General features: G+C 38.6%; 1 protein-coding gene across 12 annotated transcripts in view; it reads left to right on the plus strand.

The window, feature by feature from the left end:
• The window catches only part of ADGRG6 (adhesion G protein-coupled receptor G6), a 93,969-nt gene that overhangs the window by 52,414 nt on the left and 23,573 nt on the right, over positions 1 to 17,982 (plus strand). For all 12 annotated transcript variants that reach the window (XM_083607604.1, XM_083607612.1, XM_083607606.1 and 9 more), the window contains 9 exons: positions 1,939 to 2,081; positions 3,385 to 3,499; positions 5,268 to 5,329; positions 6,358 to 6,565; positions 7,787 to 7,952; positions 8,440 to 8,580; positions 13,074 to 13,202; positions 13,634 to 13,679; positions 14,431 to 14,537. In XM_083607604.1, the coding sequence (XP_083463730.1) occupies positions 1,939 to 2,081; positions 3,385 to 3,499; positions 5,268 to 5,329; positions 6,358 to 6,565; positions 7,787 to 7,952; positions 8,440 to 8,580; positions 13,074 to 13,202; positions 13,634 to 13,679; positions 14,431 to 14,537 (1,117 nt within the window). The remainder of the gene's footprint in view (positions 1 to 1,938; positions 2,082 to 3,384; positions 3,500 to 5,267; positions 5,330 to 6,357; positions 6,566 to 7,786; positions 7,953 to 8,439; positions 8,581 to 13,073; positions 13,203 to 13,633; positions 13,680 to 14,430; positions 14,538 to 17,982) is intronic.

The raw sequence follows: 17,982 nt of genomic DNA on the forward strand, positions 1-17,982 counted from the left end.
GCGCAGCACACGGAAACGCCGTTTACCTTCCCGCTATAAAGCGGTCCCTATTTATCTACTTGCACTTAAGAGTGCTTTCGAACTGCTAGGTGGGCAGGAGCTGGGACCGAACGACGGGAGCTCACCCCGCCGCGGGGATTCAAACCACCGACCATACGATCGGCAAGTCCTAGGCACTGAGGTTTTACCCACAGCGCCACATTCATAAATAAATTCATTTATGAATTTATTCATGAATAAATATTCATAAATAAACTTCATTCCTAAGAGTAGGTATCCTTGACTCATAGATATGATGTTGATAACAACAATGAATGTCAAAGTATTCAACTAAGAGTATTGGAAGAGATTAGGAATTTGTGAACCTCCTGTGAATCTCCTGATAAGATCTTCCAGTGGAAGCCCATACAAGGGATTCTGCTAGTGCAGATGGGCTTTCCCTCCTCCTCCTCCTCCTCCTCCTCCTCCTCCTCCTCCACCCCCTCAGATTGACTGGGGGGGCACTTGGGAGAACACATGAAACTTTGCAGAGGGGAAGCAGAGGTGATAGCCTTGAATCAAGCAACCAGAAATGCTTGTGCTAACAGAGCAATATATTTAGTGCTACATTGAAGTCCTTCCTTAGTTTCACTTACAACTCATCCAGGCTTCCTTTTGTGCTGTCCAGGCCCAGGTCCAGGCTTTAAAGCTCCTTGTTCAAGCGGGTTTTCTGCGGATTGCCATTTGCTCCAATTCAGAGGTAAAACACTAGTTTTATTGGGAAAAGGACAAAACAAAACCCTCTCGGACATGGCTTAAAAAATCTGGATGAGCCCCTCACTCCTACTGAAATCAGTGCTACTTCTATTAAGTCATGACTAATTTATCACATTGATTTCAATGGAAGCACAATGAAACTAAATAGAAAAATTGCCCCTCTACTCTTCTCTCATCAGGAGCAAATGATGAGCAGATATCTGTTTACAGAAATGTAGGATTCAAGCCTTGGTATTTTGTGTGCCCTGCAGCTGAGCATTTTTTTTAGGTGAGAAAGTATCAGTCTGAGTGCCAGGCATTCCCTATCTTTGCTTCAATTAAAAAAGAAAGTGCAATGCAAAACATATAAAACTGAGGTGTGAAGTTGACTTGTTTCTGCTAACCATAGTTAAGTTTCATCAGTTTGTCCACTTCAAATGACATGGTAAACTGTGGTTAAACCTAAAACAGAAATAAATGCTTCCAAACTCTTCCTTGCAACCACACCAGGGGGAATGTGCTGTCCCAATTCTTGCCTAGGATCCTTCTCCAGATGCTAAACCGTGCTTTAGTATTATGTCTGAGCAGCTCAACTGAACAAAATTCCCAAGGAAGTTTACTGGTTCCACTGCTGTTTTCTTTTTGGCACACAATGGAAATTTGCTGCTTTCAGCAGTCTGTTTAAGGGTTTTTTAATGCTGTTCTTTGGATGTTGACTGTTATGTATGTTGTGAATCTTACTGTGTTTTTAGTTTGATTGTATACAGTTAATTTGGGATGTGCTGGTTTTTGAAGTTTGTGTTATTTGAACGCCTTATGTACACCTTTTTTAAGAAAAGTTGGCTAGAAATTTGACTCCTACCATTTATCCCCTTCCTACAAATAATCCTATACAACTTTTTGGCATTTCATTTTCTTCCCTGAGGTAAGTTGGGGTTTTTTTCGTTTTTGTTTTTTTGCAAGACTTTTAATTCCTATTTTCCAGGAGAGTAGGTGAAATCCTAGGAATGAAGGTAGGAATTGCAAAAACAGCAGCATTTCTAACATGACAAACTGTAATGTTGTTGAATCCATGGAGGAGTTTCTTCATTATTTTTGGTGAATGAAAGAATGCAGATACTATGATTAAGCTTTTCTTCCATATTTAAGATGACCTGTTGCCAGTTTTATTCTGATTCAGCAACTGGACAATTTTCTTTGCAGTTTTGATGTCCGGGCTCTTCTGGTTTACAATTCTTCCAGCAATGTAAGTTTAGAAAAGCATATGATAGAGAAGAAACTCAAAAGCAGCAATGAGACTATGGGAAATGGCTTGAAACTTGATAAAGTGGATGTTAATCCAATTGGTAAGTAAAAAAGCTTCACCTTTGCGGTTCTCTGTGTTTTGGTTGCCTAATAAAAATTATTATAATTCCAACATGTTTCTATTCACTGTGTAAGAAAAGTTTGTTTTTTAAAACATGAAAAACATTTTGAAAGTGCTGTTTCAGGTTATGCTTTTATAAAAAATGTGTTTAAAGTAGTGAACTGTGATCAAACAAATTAGGTCATAGTATTAATAGCACCATTGAACCAAAACTGCTGAGTCATTAAAAAACTCTTCTTTAGCCTGAGGAAAGACAAAAAAAATATTTTTTTTTTTTGCATTGCTAAGATGTTTTTAACCATATATACTTTCTTAAGAGAGAGAATATGAAGAAATGCTTCAGACTTTAACATGTTGTGTTTTATTGTATTACAGTTGGCATTCCATATAATTCAGATTGTAATACAATATAAGAAATAAATGCAGCAATAAAAGTAAAAATCAATATGAATATTTAACGTGGGCATGCCACAGGCCACCTGAATGAAGTTCACAACCATTAGAAGCCCACAGACCACAATTTCTGTAACCTTGATGTAGATATTTATGAATTTTGGATTATGGGTGAATCCAGTTCAAAATCCATTTCAAAAGTTGGTCACATATGTGTGTCTAGGCATTTCTCCCTTGATTTTGAAGGGTAAATATTGCAGGATTTTAGGCTTATCTTTATATGCACATATGTGCATGTGTACATCATGGGCATACATCATGGGGTGGTAACAGTGAACTTGAGAAGGATTGGAATGAGCAATCTCAGGACTTCACTGTATATTCAGTTGATACAGTTTGCCATCCTTCTGAATAGGGCCTTTGTTAATTCATGAATAGCTGTGCACAACTGAGTTATACAGTCTGTCAGTCACCAGTTATTTACCTCTAAATTCATGCAGTCCAAGCATTACATTTTGAATATTGCAAAGTACCAATTCAGGAATAAGGAAACTGAAAATTATTTGAAGAACTTCAGTATTGATTTACAAAATCCAGATGAATGATTTATCAGATTATAAATTAGCTTTAAATGGGAGAATTCTGTTGTACAGTTACTTATTTTTCAAGCTCTTTGTTTTATATCACTCACCAATGGAGAAAGTGTGGAGCTTATATTCTGCAATATCTGTAAACACAGGTGTCTGTCACAATTGCTGATTCAGGTAGCTTTTGATAGGTAAAAAAAAATGGCAGTATAAAAGAATCAGAATTTCAAATGAGCCTAATTTAAGACAGAGAGAGTGAGTGATTTTGTTGTTCTGCATCATTGTTTTTGTTCTATTTTGTAGAAAAATGCGAGAGGGAAGAATACCCACTAAATTACTTGTGGACAGAAACCAGACCAACAGTGACTGACTTCACACCATGCCAAGGCAGCTCTACTCAGAATGCATCAAGAACATGGTAAGAGCTCAAAAATTGCACAGTGAGTAGTGGTGAAAGAAAGATGTAGTGATTTAGAATACAGTTGTACAAGCTATAAATGATGGACTGCATAAACATTACCATAGAAGAAAGCAGGACAAAACATAGGTAGTACTTTAAAGGTCTATCATAGATATATATTTTACCTGCATCCTGTATATGATCCAGTACTGTACATTTTTGCACCATTGATTTTATGTAATGCTTATGAACAGAGTTTCTAATACATGACTTACAGTTTATTAGATTGTACACTGGTCGAGAATTGCTGTTCCCTGGGTTGGAGGCAGCCTGTATGCATCCCAATCTGGCCCACAGTCTCACCTCCTCCATAATTAGGCTAAACAGCACAGGGAGGCATTTTCAGAGAGGGAAGATTAATCTTCCCCATGTGCTGTAACCTGCCACCCACAATGGAAACCCCCCATGCATGTTTGAGGTTTGAAAACACATACCTTGAAGTCAATAATAAACTATTTTCAAGCTTAATTCATACTCATGTAGACTACAGCTGGGGAAAGAAGAGTTAAATTTCTCCTTTCCATGTGCTATGACACACACATACACACACACTGATAATCTCCCTGCATGGCAATTGGACTTTAAAACAGCCTCCTGTTGGGTCTAATCTAAGGCTGTTGGGGGGAGGGAAGGAAAGAGGGGGTTGGTCTTTGTGAAGAGTGTGGCTGGGGTAGGAAGGGTTACCCTTCCCAACAGTAGTCTACATGAATATTCCCACCCCCAGCATTTAGGCTTAAAAAAGTTGAACTGTTTATATCAAGCCCAATTGTGAGGAGGCGTCTATATATGAGCATGTATGTATGGATTTAAATATGCATGTACTGTCTACGTGTGAACTTTGTGTGTGCTTTATGCATGTACATAGTTCTGCAAATACGTTTGGACTGCGCTTGTATGCGTACTAGCTCCGACCCATCCATTTTGCCGCCACCCCCATTGGCATGCAGCCCCTGAAAGTCTTGCCACCAGGGAGTATGTCCTTCATCTTGAAAACCGTTCCCTACCCTATGGTAGAATAAATAAAGCTATTCTGTTGAGTTAAAATTAATGCATAACAAACCCATTTCATTACAGCTTATATTCTTGGCTAATATAACAATTCCCAGCTCCAGAAATATGCCTTTGATTTTCATGAGCTGAGTTCATACCAATCTAATGTTTCAGAGTAATCCTTAATAATAATATTATCATCAGGTTTATTCCCCAAACTGGGCCCAACATTTTGAACAGCAACATATTGAACATCATTTGCTTGAAGTTTTCCCAAAGTGCAGAAAAGAATCACAGAAGATAAAGGATTGAGCTAATGTTCCTTGATTGCTGTTTCCTTGAAGCACAAAGTAGTATGTGAAGTGGTACAAAACAGGAGCAACGAAGTGAGGATGCACAGGATCTGGGCACATCCAGTTTTTGAATAGCAGAACTATAAGATGCTAGAATAGAGCTTTCCAAACTGTGTGTCGTGACACGTTAGTGTGTCGGCTGCAGTGTGTAGGTGTGTCACGCAAACGCTCCCCACGCTCCTCCCAGGGCTGGAAAGGGGTTAGTTTAACCTCCGGTTCGCTAGTAAAACTGAATTACTGTGTCACAAAATGATGCAAGTCTAAAAAGTGTGTCACCAACATGAAAAGTTTGGGAAGTTTGGAAGTTTAGAAAATACAACCTCTGTACCCTGTTGTTCCAAACAATGTTACTGTGATCATGCTTGTTTTATTTTTATTTTTAGCTTTCTAAATCTAGGTAATTACACATCATATTGGGGTGCTCCTGACCTTAGAAACTGCACAGGCAAGTTTTTTGGTTTCCGTTATATAATGAATTTAATTTTGAAGCATTATTATAGACCTTGGTTACTAGACTCTCTGGCTTTTTGAAGTACTTTGCTGAAGAAGTATGAGTGCTTTCCTAAAGTCTAAGGCAGGGGTGGGGGAACCTTTCTTGAACAAGGGTCACATTCCCTCTTGATCAACCTCTGGGAGGTGCTTGCCAGTGGTGGGTGGGGCCACTCCACATTGTCTCACACACATACGGCATAAACAAACTCACACGCACACCTAAATGTACAGCACTGACATATGCATGCATACACACATTTAGCACATATACAGATACTCCCCTGTGCCAGGAAATAGGCTTGGAAAAAGCATTTTAGTTTTTTGTGGGGTTCCCCCCATAAATGGAAGTCTGTTTTCAAGATCAGTTATGTATGTGAGGGGGAGGTGTTTTCAGTGGGTGATCACTGTGCAGAAGGTGCTCTAATCCCCCCCCCCAAAATACCACCCCCATGTTGCAATTAAGCTTGGGAGAAGGCCTGAGACAAATTTTCAAGCCCTAAAACCTGCATGGAGGTAAGATGAGGGTGGGGTACTGCAGGCCTGAATCAGTCCATGAGCCACCAATTCCCGCCCATGGTCTAAGTCAGGCATGGGCAAACTTGGCCCTCCAGCTGTTTTGGGACTACAACTCCCAACATCCCTAGCTTACAGGACCAGTGGTCAGGGATGATGGGAATTGTAGTCCCAAAACAGCTGGAGGGCCGCGTTTGCCCATGCCTGGTCTAAGTCCATAATTCAGCACAGAGTTATGTGGCTTAAGTTAAATGTTTCCTGTGGTTTTAGTCACACTTAATTTCAACATAATCACCTACAGCTCCAGATTCACAACCTAGATCTGGATCAATACACAATGCAAATCGCTTTCTTTATGTTATATTCTCTTGTAGTCTGGTACAGAATGCTTTACTTTACATTTCAGTTGAGGTTTTTCCCCTCTGGGACTGTTTTTTATTAAGATTTTGTTTTGTGTGTGCTTTTCAGATAATGCAGCTGATATAGCCAATCAGCTTCTGAATCTGACAGGAGAAGGGCAGCAGCTGACTTCAGACAAAGTCAATGATGTCATCCAGAAGCTAAAAAAAATTGTGAATGATGAAGAAATCAATGAATCCCTGGGTTCTACTGTGGTCACAATATTTTCTAATATCCTCACAAGTTCTGATAGTGTTTTGGCAGCATCGTCTTCTGAGTAAGTGTTCCTTGAAAGACAACAGAAAAAGAGTGGCTTTTAATAACATTTATTTGAAATATATCCCCCCCCCCCGGATATTTGTCTTTCATAAATTCATAGTGCACAAGGGACACATACTGTATTCGGTGTACTCATTCATTTCGATTTTTAAAAATGACTTTCCCAAGTGAAGTGAATAAAGAACTAAAACCAAATTTCAGACATACTAGCATTGGGATTCATGGGCTTGACAGTAAATCCATTATTTCAATGTTAAAAAAGCATTTGCTGGAAATGTAGCAGTTAAAAGAAACAGAATAAGAAAGACAATATGATGTGACATTGTACTAATATTGATAAATTCTCAGATCATAGATACAAACACAAAGGTGCTCCATTTAAACTGATTTAAATTGCTATAACTCATTAGCTAAAGCTATATCCCTGTTTAGGGAAGTTTTTAATGACTGATGTTTTGATGTATTTTTAATCTCCTGCTGGAAGCCGCCCAGAGTGGCTGGGAAACCCAGCCAGATGGGTGGGGTATAAATAAAAAAATATTTATTTATTTCTATATCCACTAAATAGAAACGTAGGCAAAATGAACAGATGTGACCAGGAGCCCAGTGGGAATCATAATGCAGGTAGAGAGGTGATTGCTTTCAAGAGCAGTCATGATCAGGTTACTTGGGCAACAGTAGTACATAGGGGCCCAAATGTCTCACAGGAGTTGATCAGTCTTTATTGTGTAACTAGATTATTAATAAATTCCAGCATCATTACAAATGATTAAAACATCTGTAACAAAATTGTACTCAAATTAAAGACAAGAAACTAAAAGAATACACATAAACCTTTTACCCCAGGTTTTTAAAAAGGAGGAAAGTTGTTGAAAAGGAGAAAAGGAGACAGCATTGCTTCTTTGCCTGACATTGAAGGGACAGTACAAATCTGGAGCTGTGTAGCTTTGAACCCTCTTCACTCCACATCTGAAATGCATGTGTTGAGAGACTGGTCCAAGGTGACTTCGCTAGGGTGAACCTGGGTTGTGGCTATTGGGATAGCCTGTGTTTCAGGGTTTTATTGGCATTTTGAAAAATGAATGGCAGGACAATATTTACTTCCTAGTGGACCTGCTTGAACTGCAAAGACAAAAATCTTTCCTTGAGGCAGTCATGTTGTTTTTATTCTAATTGTTGTAATGATTAAAAATGATGATGATGTTCTGCTTGATTTTAGAGCTATAAAGACAATTGATGCCTTAGCACTGAAGATTCAGTTTGCAGGGCCTTCCATGAGCATCTCAACACGGAACTTGGCACTTGGTGTTTCATCTTTGAATTCAACTTCATTCAATGGCTCCTCTTTCAGTGTTGGCCCCCAAAACAATGCTTCAGACTTTCAGGTACAGGACACATATTCAAACGTGCGCATAGATAGATAGATAGATAGATAGATAGATAGATAGATAGATATACACCCACACCCACACACAAACACACCCACATACATACAGATATACATACAAACAAACTTACCTTTAATGAATTTGCATTGGCAAAAACTCCACTGACTACACTGAATGCCTTATATTGAGATTGTGAATGTAAAGCTTTTAGGCGGTGCCCTGCTTGCCAGATTTTTCCTCCTAACTCATACGACCCTGTACTGCTACTGTGAGCTTTCAACAGCACTTTAATTCAAGGCGCTGGAGCTCAAAAGCCATAACTTTATTGAAGAAAGTGAATATAGAAAGCATCCAATTCAACTTAATCCATCAAAATTTAACTTCCCAGTCTAGGCTATCTTAATTGGAGTCTGTTATGGATAAGTCTCCTTGTCAGTCTTGGCCTTGTTCAGTGTTGAAAAAATGCTCAAATTTTGTTTTCCAGATTGGTTTTGACAAAAGTCAAGATAATTCCCTGGCTTCAGTTGCTTTACCTCCAAGCTTACTAACCCAGTTAAGTCCAGAAGAACTTGAAGCTGTATCCAGAGCTCAGTTTACTTTTTTCAATAAAAATGGACTCTTCCAGGTAATCAGGAACATTAATGACTTCATTTACATAAAATCAAAAGTGCCATTTAAGAATACCATGAAACACGTTGCTGTTTATCTTGTGTGATGCCAGTGAGATATTATTGATGATATCAGGCATTATATGAACACATGGAAAGTGGGATGGCTTTCATTTGACATTCATGGAGGCTATGAGACTGGGAACTTTGAAAAACACAAAACAGCGATCATAGTTGTGTGAACAGAGTCCTCCAAGCTTACAGTTGTTAAGCACAAGGATTCTTTCAGGGACAAACTAAATGTCGTCTTAATTGTGCAACTGCAGTTATATGTAAGTTCTCAAGAATGTAAATCGCATCTGCAGATGGTTCTGGGCAACTGCAGGAGGTCCCCCCCCCCACCTTCTCTCTCCCTCCAGCAGAGGTCCAAACAACAATCGCCCTGCAGCCTCTGTTTAGTAACTTAAATCCCATTGGTTTATGTAGGTCTACTGAAAGTTAGGGTTGCAAAACGTGCGAAATTTCCCAGACATAGTCAGAATACTGCAGTGTCTGGGAGGAAATGGCTGAAATGTCCAGGAAAATCCGGACGTATAGTAACCAATGTCGGAAGCTTAGATTTTGGCAAAATTCCTTTAAAAAAGCTCAAAAACTTGAAGGGTTTTTTGTGTGGCTTTTTGTTTGTTTTTTTGGAAATTTTGCCAAAAATGCTCAACAACCTTTTGAGATACAGGAACCCTACTGTAAGCATGACTTCTAAAAATGAAATGCTTTTTTAAAAAAACCTATGTGTAAATTGCATTTATCTATGCAATTAGGATCACATGTATTTTGTGCCTGAGACCATATAATGAATGTGAAGTTGAGCATATATGATCTGCTTTATGCCATATAGTGATATAATGTCTAAATAGTGCATCCAACATAGACCCACTGAAATGAATGGAGTTAAGTTGGCCATGCCTATTGATTCTAGTGAGTCTGTTCAGAGTACGATATAGTTGCATTCAGCCCTACGTATCCACTGGGAATAAAAATAATAATAACTGGTCCTGGGTTATAATGATATGGTTTTCAAAAGACCTCTGATGCCACTAAATTCAGTTTAACTATGGCAATTTGAGGGACAGAGTGTTCTTAAAATAAGTGATTTGGAATGTTCTCTTGCCTTAAAAATGCAGATAAGAATTGCTGAGTTTTAGTAATGTCTCAGCAAAAACGTCTTTTACATTGCAATGAAGCTCTGCTCAAGAAAGAAGCTTTGTTTTTCAATAAGCAGCTTGTTTCCTATAAATCATTTCAAATGACCTTTGCCTCCAGTACATCCGCAGCAGAACTCTGCAGCATTGTGTTGGAATATATTATTGTGCTTTTTATTGGCACTGAGGCTAGCTATTAAGCATAATCTAGCCTGGCAAATCACTATGACCCACTATGCTTTCCTAAATATTCCCAACAATATCTATAGAGTATTTATTTTAAAAATTTCTTTCTAATGACAGCAAAGAAAGTTACGGTGAACAGGAAAATCAGGGTCCTATAACTGTTGGGGGAAATGTTGTTATGTCATGGTAACATATAATTAATTTCAGGTGCAATCTTCCCTCCTCCCTTTTACATTCTTCTTTATTTTACAATAGGGAAATAAACTATGACCGCTTCAGGGATAGTATATTTTTCTCTTTGATTTGGGGGCATGTTGGGAGACTGAGAAAGCTATGTATCCTTTGTATCTATGCTTTCTGCCAGCACACTTTCAGGGTTGTGGGGGGGGGGGGAGACATTTGACAGAAAAGCTCTGTCTCTGATTTCTCTCCTCACCCTCAGAGAGTGATATCTGATGCTTTCTATAGCCCCTTGGATGCCCTCCTAGGGACCATAGTAGCTCTATACCTAGGGTCTTTGGGCGCCATGACGCTCTCAGACACAGCTGTTTGAGCATGTTACAGTTCCTTGCCCTCCTAATTTTCCCATTTTTAAAATATTGTGGTGGGTTGGAAGTGTTTTGTATGGTATGAGGGCTTTGTGTGTTTGGGGGTGGTTCTGATGAGCATTACCAGTTTTTCTGGAGGTTTTTTTCCCTGGTGCTCACAACAGTTTGTTTGATTTTCAAATGTGTCCCTAAGACCAAAAAATGGTTGGGTATTCCTTCTCTAACTATAGTTTAGCACTACATGCATGAGCAGCAGCAGCCTCAAGATCATATACACTTGCCTTTCTTCCTGAAGCAGATCCATGCATCCCCTTCCACTTTTAATCCACCTAGTGTTCCCTGTTTAGTCCTCACTTGAAAGAACTCTGGCTAATTTCGCATATGGATTGCCCAAACTATTGCGGACCGATCCTTGGTTTATGACCTGTTAACAAACCATAGTTTAAACTAATGGACATAATGGGAGACCCAAGTTAGTTTAATAGTAGAGGTGGATAGTTGCTAACTCCCTTTGGCTACATCAGAAGTCAAGAAAGGGGATCCAGCTTTCTGCTGGATGGTGCTAAATTATCACTTAGTAATGCATTTGGAATAGGACAGTAGGTCATCATTCTATTTGTGGAAGGTAAATATTTGCTATTATTTTACTTGGTGAAGGTAGGAGGACCTTCAGGGAAGAAGGAGAACAACAACAGGAAAATGTGAACAGTGCTTTTCAAATATTTGTATAGAAGTCTCAAAATTTCTTGAAGGATTTCAAACATTTGAGAAAAATACTTCCAAAGTACATAGTGAGCTGGCAGGGGTTAGCACTTCGCTATAAAACACTTGTTCCTTCTACATGTTTCCAGAGGACATGAAATGGACCGATTTCACATTAACAATGGCACAAGTCTACCCATCTTGTTAGCATACTCAAATGGTGACTGGTAAAGAGTTATTAATGTTCTAGATGTTATAGGTAGACTTAATATTTCTGGATAGGATGAGCCTTGTCCACAGGAAAAATGCCCCCTTCTATGTTTTGGAGGCTAAAAGATGTGTGAAGCCAAATGGCTCTTGGAATGGATTGTACCGTATAATACTTTAGTGAGATTTTTCAGACCACTAAACAGATGTGCATTCAGCACGCAGAGCTCATATCTCAGAAGTGTGTATAGCAGCACTATGAACATGATTCCTGACATTCAGGAAGCCATATGTGCAGTCATCCAAGTTAGCAATAGCCTGTATTGGTTAATTTTTTTATGTACACCACTTTGACATGCTGATGAACAAGCAGCATCTAAATAACATACATAAATAAATAAAAAAACTACATTTTCATATCCTAGTTACATAAGGCAATTTAATATTTTCCTAATAAAATACTGCACAGAAACCACAAAAAACCTTCCCACCTGTATCTGTTGTTCTTTTGAGTGGATCTTATGTGCCACCTGTCTTCCCTGCCATAGAGTCCTAAAATTATGATACTTATCTAAACTTCCTTGGAGGCCGTGAAGGAATAATTCATTCCCCTTAACATACATGAATGGAGCAAAAGCTGGTACTGAAGAGGTATCCCCTCAAAGTACCATTCTTTGAATTTATGAGCTTTCCTCAGAGTGGCCTGTACATTCCCTAATATGTTACTATACAAAGGACAGTTCAAACATCAACAGATTAGGTAACTTACTTATAGACACTGAACCTAGGAAAGTCTTGTGACTTTGCTTCCTTTTATATTTAGGTCTTTTTGACATTTGAGTTTAAAAAGTGTTCTTGTGTTTGGCAGGGAACCTTTTGAAACAGTGCAACTTTTTATTATGCTAGACATCGTCTCTCATCTATGTAGATGAGATATAATGGATTTATCTTTCAGCTGATGAATGGAGTTTTCTACTTGTTGACTAATAGAATTCTGGGTTTTCAGTTTATTGCTGCTTCTTTTGTAAATGCTGGTTTTGTATTGTATTATTGTTTGTGCTGTTACTGTGATTTTAATATGTCAATCACCTCAAACTATGGAGTGCATTAAAATGGATAGGTAGATGCACAAGGACCCTCAAAGGGCAGTTCTGGGAAATCTTATCTCCGTTATCTAGGACATTCATTGCATGGTAGCATGTACTAATAGAAGGAATAAATGCTTTATGTTACAAGCATCTTTACTGCCAAAAAATAAAGATTAACTCTTTCCCCTGGAGACTGTTTTGTTAATAAGATAAGAAAACGATTGCGTTCTTGGTTTGGGAAGTGATCTAACTATATCAGAATAGGATATAATCAGCATTGTTTGAGGATTAACTCTGCTTAGCCTCAGAACAAAGTGACTGAGAGAGAATTTTTTATGGAAATTATGGTACAAGCTGTCCTTATAACACTATATGTTGCAATAATAAGGGAAGTAGCAACGATTCTGTGAGGAAAAGCAAAAATTTAATGTTGCAAACAGGATGCTCTTATAATGAGCTACATTAAGTGTTAACATGCTGGCAACTTAAGCATTCTGGCAAAGCAAAGCAAACTCAATTACCAAGCTAATAATTCTTATTTTTATTTTTGCTTATAAACATTTAAATTGATTTTCCGAAGGATGCAGAAGCTCACACCAACTTAACCAGTTATGTGGTGGCATGCAGTATTGGCAATAGTACCATCCGTGATCTTCAGGATTCTGTGAAGATTACAATTAAGCACACAGTTAAGCAGGATAAAATCCAGGTGAGAAAGCTGTATCATTTGTTTGCTTTTAAAAATCAGTAATGTCACCCATAGCCAAATGAAATTAGAGGAAAGTAGAAATGTGGATTTCACAAACACATGTTCTTCTGGCAAAGCTGTGGTAGCCATAATAAAGTCTATTAAATCTGTTAACATTCTCTTAACTTTTTTAAGAGCAACTCTGTACAGTTGTGTGTTTGCTGTGGCAACACTAGGATTTATCTCAGGAAACTTGTAAAGTTTGAGCAAATGAGTACATGTCCTTAAGCAACTGTGTTATAGATGCACAAGCATCCCTAAGTATGCCCCTAAAGGGGGCAGAGCTTTGCACATTTTGCACAAATATTTCAAAAACTCTCAAGGAGAACCTGCGGTTCTCATCTGTTTGCTAATGCTATTTTTCTTTTTATTTTACATGTGTAAATATCTAGAAGGCTCCTAAACCCACCTGTGTCTTTTGGGATATGAACAGAAACAGTAAGTTTTTTATTTTGGAAAATTTTCATTTATTATATTGGAAGAATAATGCAATTAATTTTTTTTCCTGCTGTTTGAAATTTCTCTAATACAATTAGCAATGTTCCAGCAACATTCTTTTCTTCAAAACCATGGTATAATAATACCTCGAGGAAACTTTCAAAACCTTAAATTCAGGTGCTCACTGTATACTGTTGTTATCTGTGTCCTTATACAACCCTAAAAAAAATCAATAAATAAAACATGACAAGCTTTGTGTTGAAAAATAGAAAATGAAAACTATGCTTTAACAGAGTTAATAGACACATAATTGTGCCATTTGTAGAAGAGAGGATAAGCCAAACTACTCATCACGCCCTTCTTTTTGGACCAGTCATAAACAGATTTGAGCAGATCCCACTGATTTTTCAGTGTTGGTATCACGATTATGAAGTTTCCTTCTTCTAGAAATCCACTGAGCCCACCTCTCTTTTAGTCAAGTAGTTGCTAATCCCTTTTTTATTTTAGTAGGTTTTATATAGTAAATTAATAATTAATTTCTTATTCAAGTTGAGTCTCCTAATTGCTGTTCTACACTTACAATCCAGCTGTTGTTGTGTGTGTGTTTTTAAAAAATCTGCTTTTATTGTCGATTTTATATTATTTGTATTTTTAACAATCCTTGTAAGATGCTGTGCATGTTGTGATTGAAAGTGGAATTATTCTGGTAATAACAAATAATATAATTGTTTGTCTTTCCCAATTTATCTAGAGGGCCAAGGTGGGTGGAATCCTACAGGCTGCCTTGCGCAAGCAGAATCAAATGAAAATGAGACTGTCTGCTTATGCAATCATCTCACACACTTCGGGGTGCTGATGGTAAGTGATTGTTTACCACTCCTGCTTGTTCACTGCTGCAAGGGGAAGCAGTTGCTGCCAGCCTGAACATGATCTTGCCCCACCCCTGACTTTTAAGGTCAGCACCAGAGACTGGGCTCATGGTCTTGAGAGACAGGCAGGCACTTGACGCAAAGTGTTTTCTTTCCCCGTAGTGGCACCAGGATTATGAAATATGCTTCCCCAGGATATCCACTGGAGATTAAGAAAGTGAGGAAAAATAATGGTCCTGAAAGGGGACTGAGCTGCTTTTGAAAAAAGACTGAATCCTGTGAGCATTTTCATGTAACATTCCCCACCAAAATATGGAACGCAGCACTCGAAATTCTGAATGCCTTATTGGTCATTGACCATAATCAAGGGATTGGTTGGTTGATACTGAATGCCTGGGAAAAGGAATATCTCATGTTCCACTGCCGCCGCCTCCTCTGACCTGAAGATAGGAGCAAATTCTCAAAGCTATGAGTGATTAGTATTAGTTATGGAGATGAGAGAGCATCCAGCACATTACCTCTTCCCCTCCACAAAGCAGGGAAGGTTGTTTTCCTCAAATTCTCCCTAGACTCGAATGAGGAACATGGGTCAAAGAGATCGTGGCCACTGTGAGAACAGGATGCAGGATTAGATGAGCCATTGGCTTGATCCAACAGACTCATCTTGTAATTTTCAGACAGGTTATTAAGAACAAGGTTTAAGAGAAATAAAAGGGAAAAGGCAAAGCTGTGTGTTGAAAAAACAAAGCAACATTTCAAGTTCATCGAACCCAGAGATAGCCCATTGTTTTCAACTACGACACCTGTCACGCCTGGCCGTTGGCCCAACAAAGTTGACTACTCCTAATCTGCCCTGTGTGGTTACTTGCATTTGGACATATGTTCTCCTCACAAGTAACATAGCATCTAGATCAAATGGATAAGGAGGAATTTTGAGAGAGAAAAGAATGCTTGCAACATCCAGTTTTTAAGGGCTCTTGACCCAGGTAGGGTCTGATTCACAGATGGTTGTGAGCAGCCAATCCTGGGAGTTGCACATAGTGTTGAAGGATAGAGGATGAAGTAATCAAGGTGTCCGTGGCAAGGACTGTCACAAGTTTAAATTACTGCCAAAGTGGTCCAACTTCCCTTCATAACTTTTTTTTTAAAAAAATTCTTGCCCCATCAAACTATCTTTAACTTTAAAGAAACGGGGTGGGGGTGGGGATCATGTTAAATATTAAACTTTTCTTTTTTAAAAAAAAGGCTGGCTATTTTCATAAACTGAACAAGATTTCTTATGTTTCTTAAACCGTCTTCTTAATAATTATTTCACTTTAGCTGATATTAATATTCCATGCTTTCCACAGTTATTCTTCTACCTAGGAAGAAAATTAGGAAGGTACATCTGATTTGATTTAGCTGATTTAAATAGGTTTTTTAAAGAGCTATAAATATTTGAAACACCAAGAGACAACGTGTAAGAATTGTCTTTTTCTTCCCTGCATATGATTTATGGTGCATTAGAGCCACAAGGTTCAATATCGGGCTTCCGCAGGCCTAGTAATATATTAGCTCTTTTCACATCTTTCATGAATTTAAATATGAAAAATATCACAAGCCTTTCTGTTCCCTTTTCAGGCTTCTTCTGTTCTACTTTTGCATATTTGTGGGGAAAGGGGGCATTCTTAATTTCAATGTGTCCTTTCTCCAGCTGTGAGTGCTTTTGTGGGAGAGTCCGAAGTGAGGAGAAAGTCGTCATAATCCTGGCAGTATTCCAGTTGGAGAATTATAATATTTTTCTGGCATTTTAAATTGCCAGTTCTTTTTCTCCCAGAGATCTCGTTTGGATTTACATATAATAGCACCAGCCTAGCAGGATCATTGTATGCAGAAACATATGCAGCTTCTCAGTCTACACCCACATATGATTAAGTTATGGAAGTTATGATGCAGTGATATATACCATCACACCACATGAATTCATTCACCTTCCCTCTCCTTCAACAGGATGTTAGAATGGCAGGCAATGGGAAAGACCCTTTGACATACAAGTATATGTGTCATTCATTACTGTGCACAAAGTCCACTGCCTTTGGTTAGGCTGTGGATTAAAATAACACTTCATCAGTAAGTGATGATGCACATTCACTTGCATCTGCTTGTTGGATGTGCAGGGAGCATGAAATGTCAGAGGTCATCAACACTTAACTCTAAAACAATTAAACAGTGGGTTCAACTACATGATTTCAAAGATCCCCCCAACATTCTGTGAATCTCATAATGCCGTAATTTCAATTTCCCCCCTGCATTTACATAAAACGAAAAATACTGTTGCTATTCTCTTGCTTTTTAGAGCTAATATACAGTTACTGAAATGAGAAGTGGGGACTGCTGAAAAGGAAAGCAGAGAGGTGACCCCTTTCTCAGTTTTAACACTTTGTGACATTGTAGTTACTAGATTGTGGGTTAAGGTAAATTGTAAAGTTACAAGGCATATTTACGTTCTGAGAACATAAACAGACAATAAAGGAAAACAGGACTATTGCCAAAGGGGAACATTTCCTTTGTGGCAGAAGTGTTAGGTGAGAATGGTGTGGATCACACTGTTAGATAATAGAATCTTGAAGGAACTCTGGCAGGAAGCCACAATGTCTCTGAAATCTTAAGGGAAGAAGATGAAATGCTTGATCTTTGTTGGCTTCATCCAGGTAGAACTTGTCACATTTGATTTCAAAAGAGGAATCTTTCCCAAAAGGAGAAGACTGGTAAAAGGGAAGTTGAAAGGCAAAGCCAAGGGGGTCAAATAACTCCAAATTGGTTGGGAGGTGTTAAAAAACTTGAGTGTATACCGCAGATTAGAAAAGATGCCAGAAAGGCCCAGAGGACACCAGTGTGATTAATGAGCAGAGTCAAAGAAAATTCCTTCACAAAACTGATGTCAATAGGCAGGAAGTTCCAAAGTATGGATGTTACCTCACTGGAAGAACGATTTTTTTAAAATGGGGAACAAGTATTATGTGGCACCTGTAACTGCCTGATCCACAGATCAAAGTACTAGAGTGAACTTGCGTAGGGGAAGGTGCTCTTGCCGGTAAACTGGTCCCAAGCTGTTAAGGGTTTTATATGCTAATAGTAACACCTTGAACTTGGCCTGGTAGCAGATCTGCAACCAGTGCATGTCTCTAAGCAGAGGTGTTATATGCTGACGGTCACGCTCCTGCTGTCAGTCTTGCTGCAGCATTCTGCGCTAACTGCAGCTTCTGGATCAAGTTCTGTATAGAGCAAATTGTGCTAATCCAATCCTGAAGTAGCCAGTGCATGAACTGCTATGGCCCAGCTCTCCTGATCCAGGAATAGTTATTGTTCCCAGATGGTCACAGATCCTCAAACAAATGACCCAGCCACATAAGCGCTATAGTCAGTACCCTCTAAAAGAACACATCACAACAATT

Source organism: Podarcis filfolensis (assembly GCF_964270895.1).
Source record: "Podarcis filfolensis genome assembly, chromosome: 3".
Lineage (NCBI taxonomy): Eukaryota > Metazoa > Chordata > Lepidosauria > Squamata > Lacertidae > Podarcis > Podarcis filfolensis.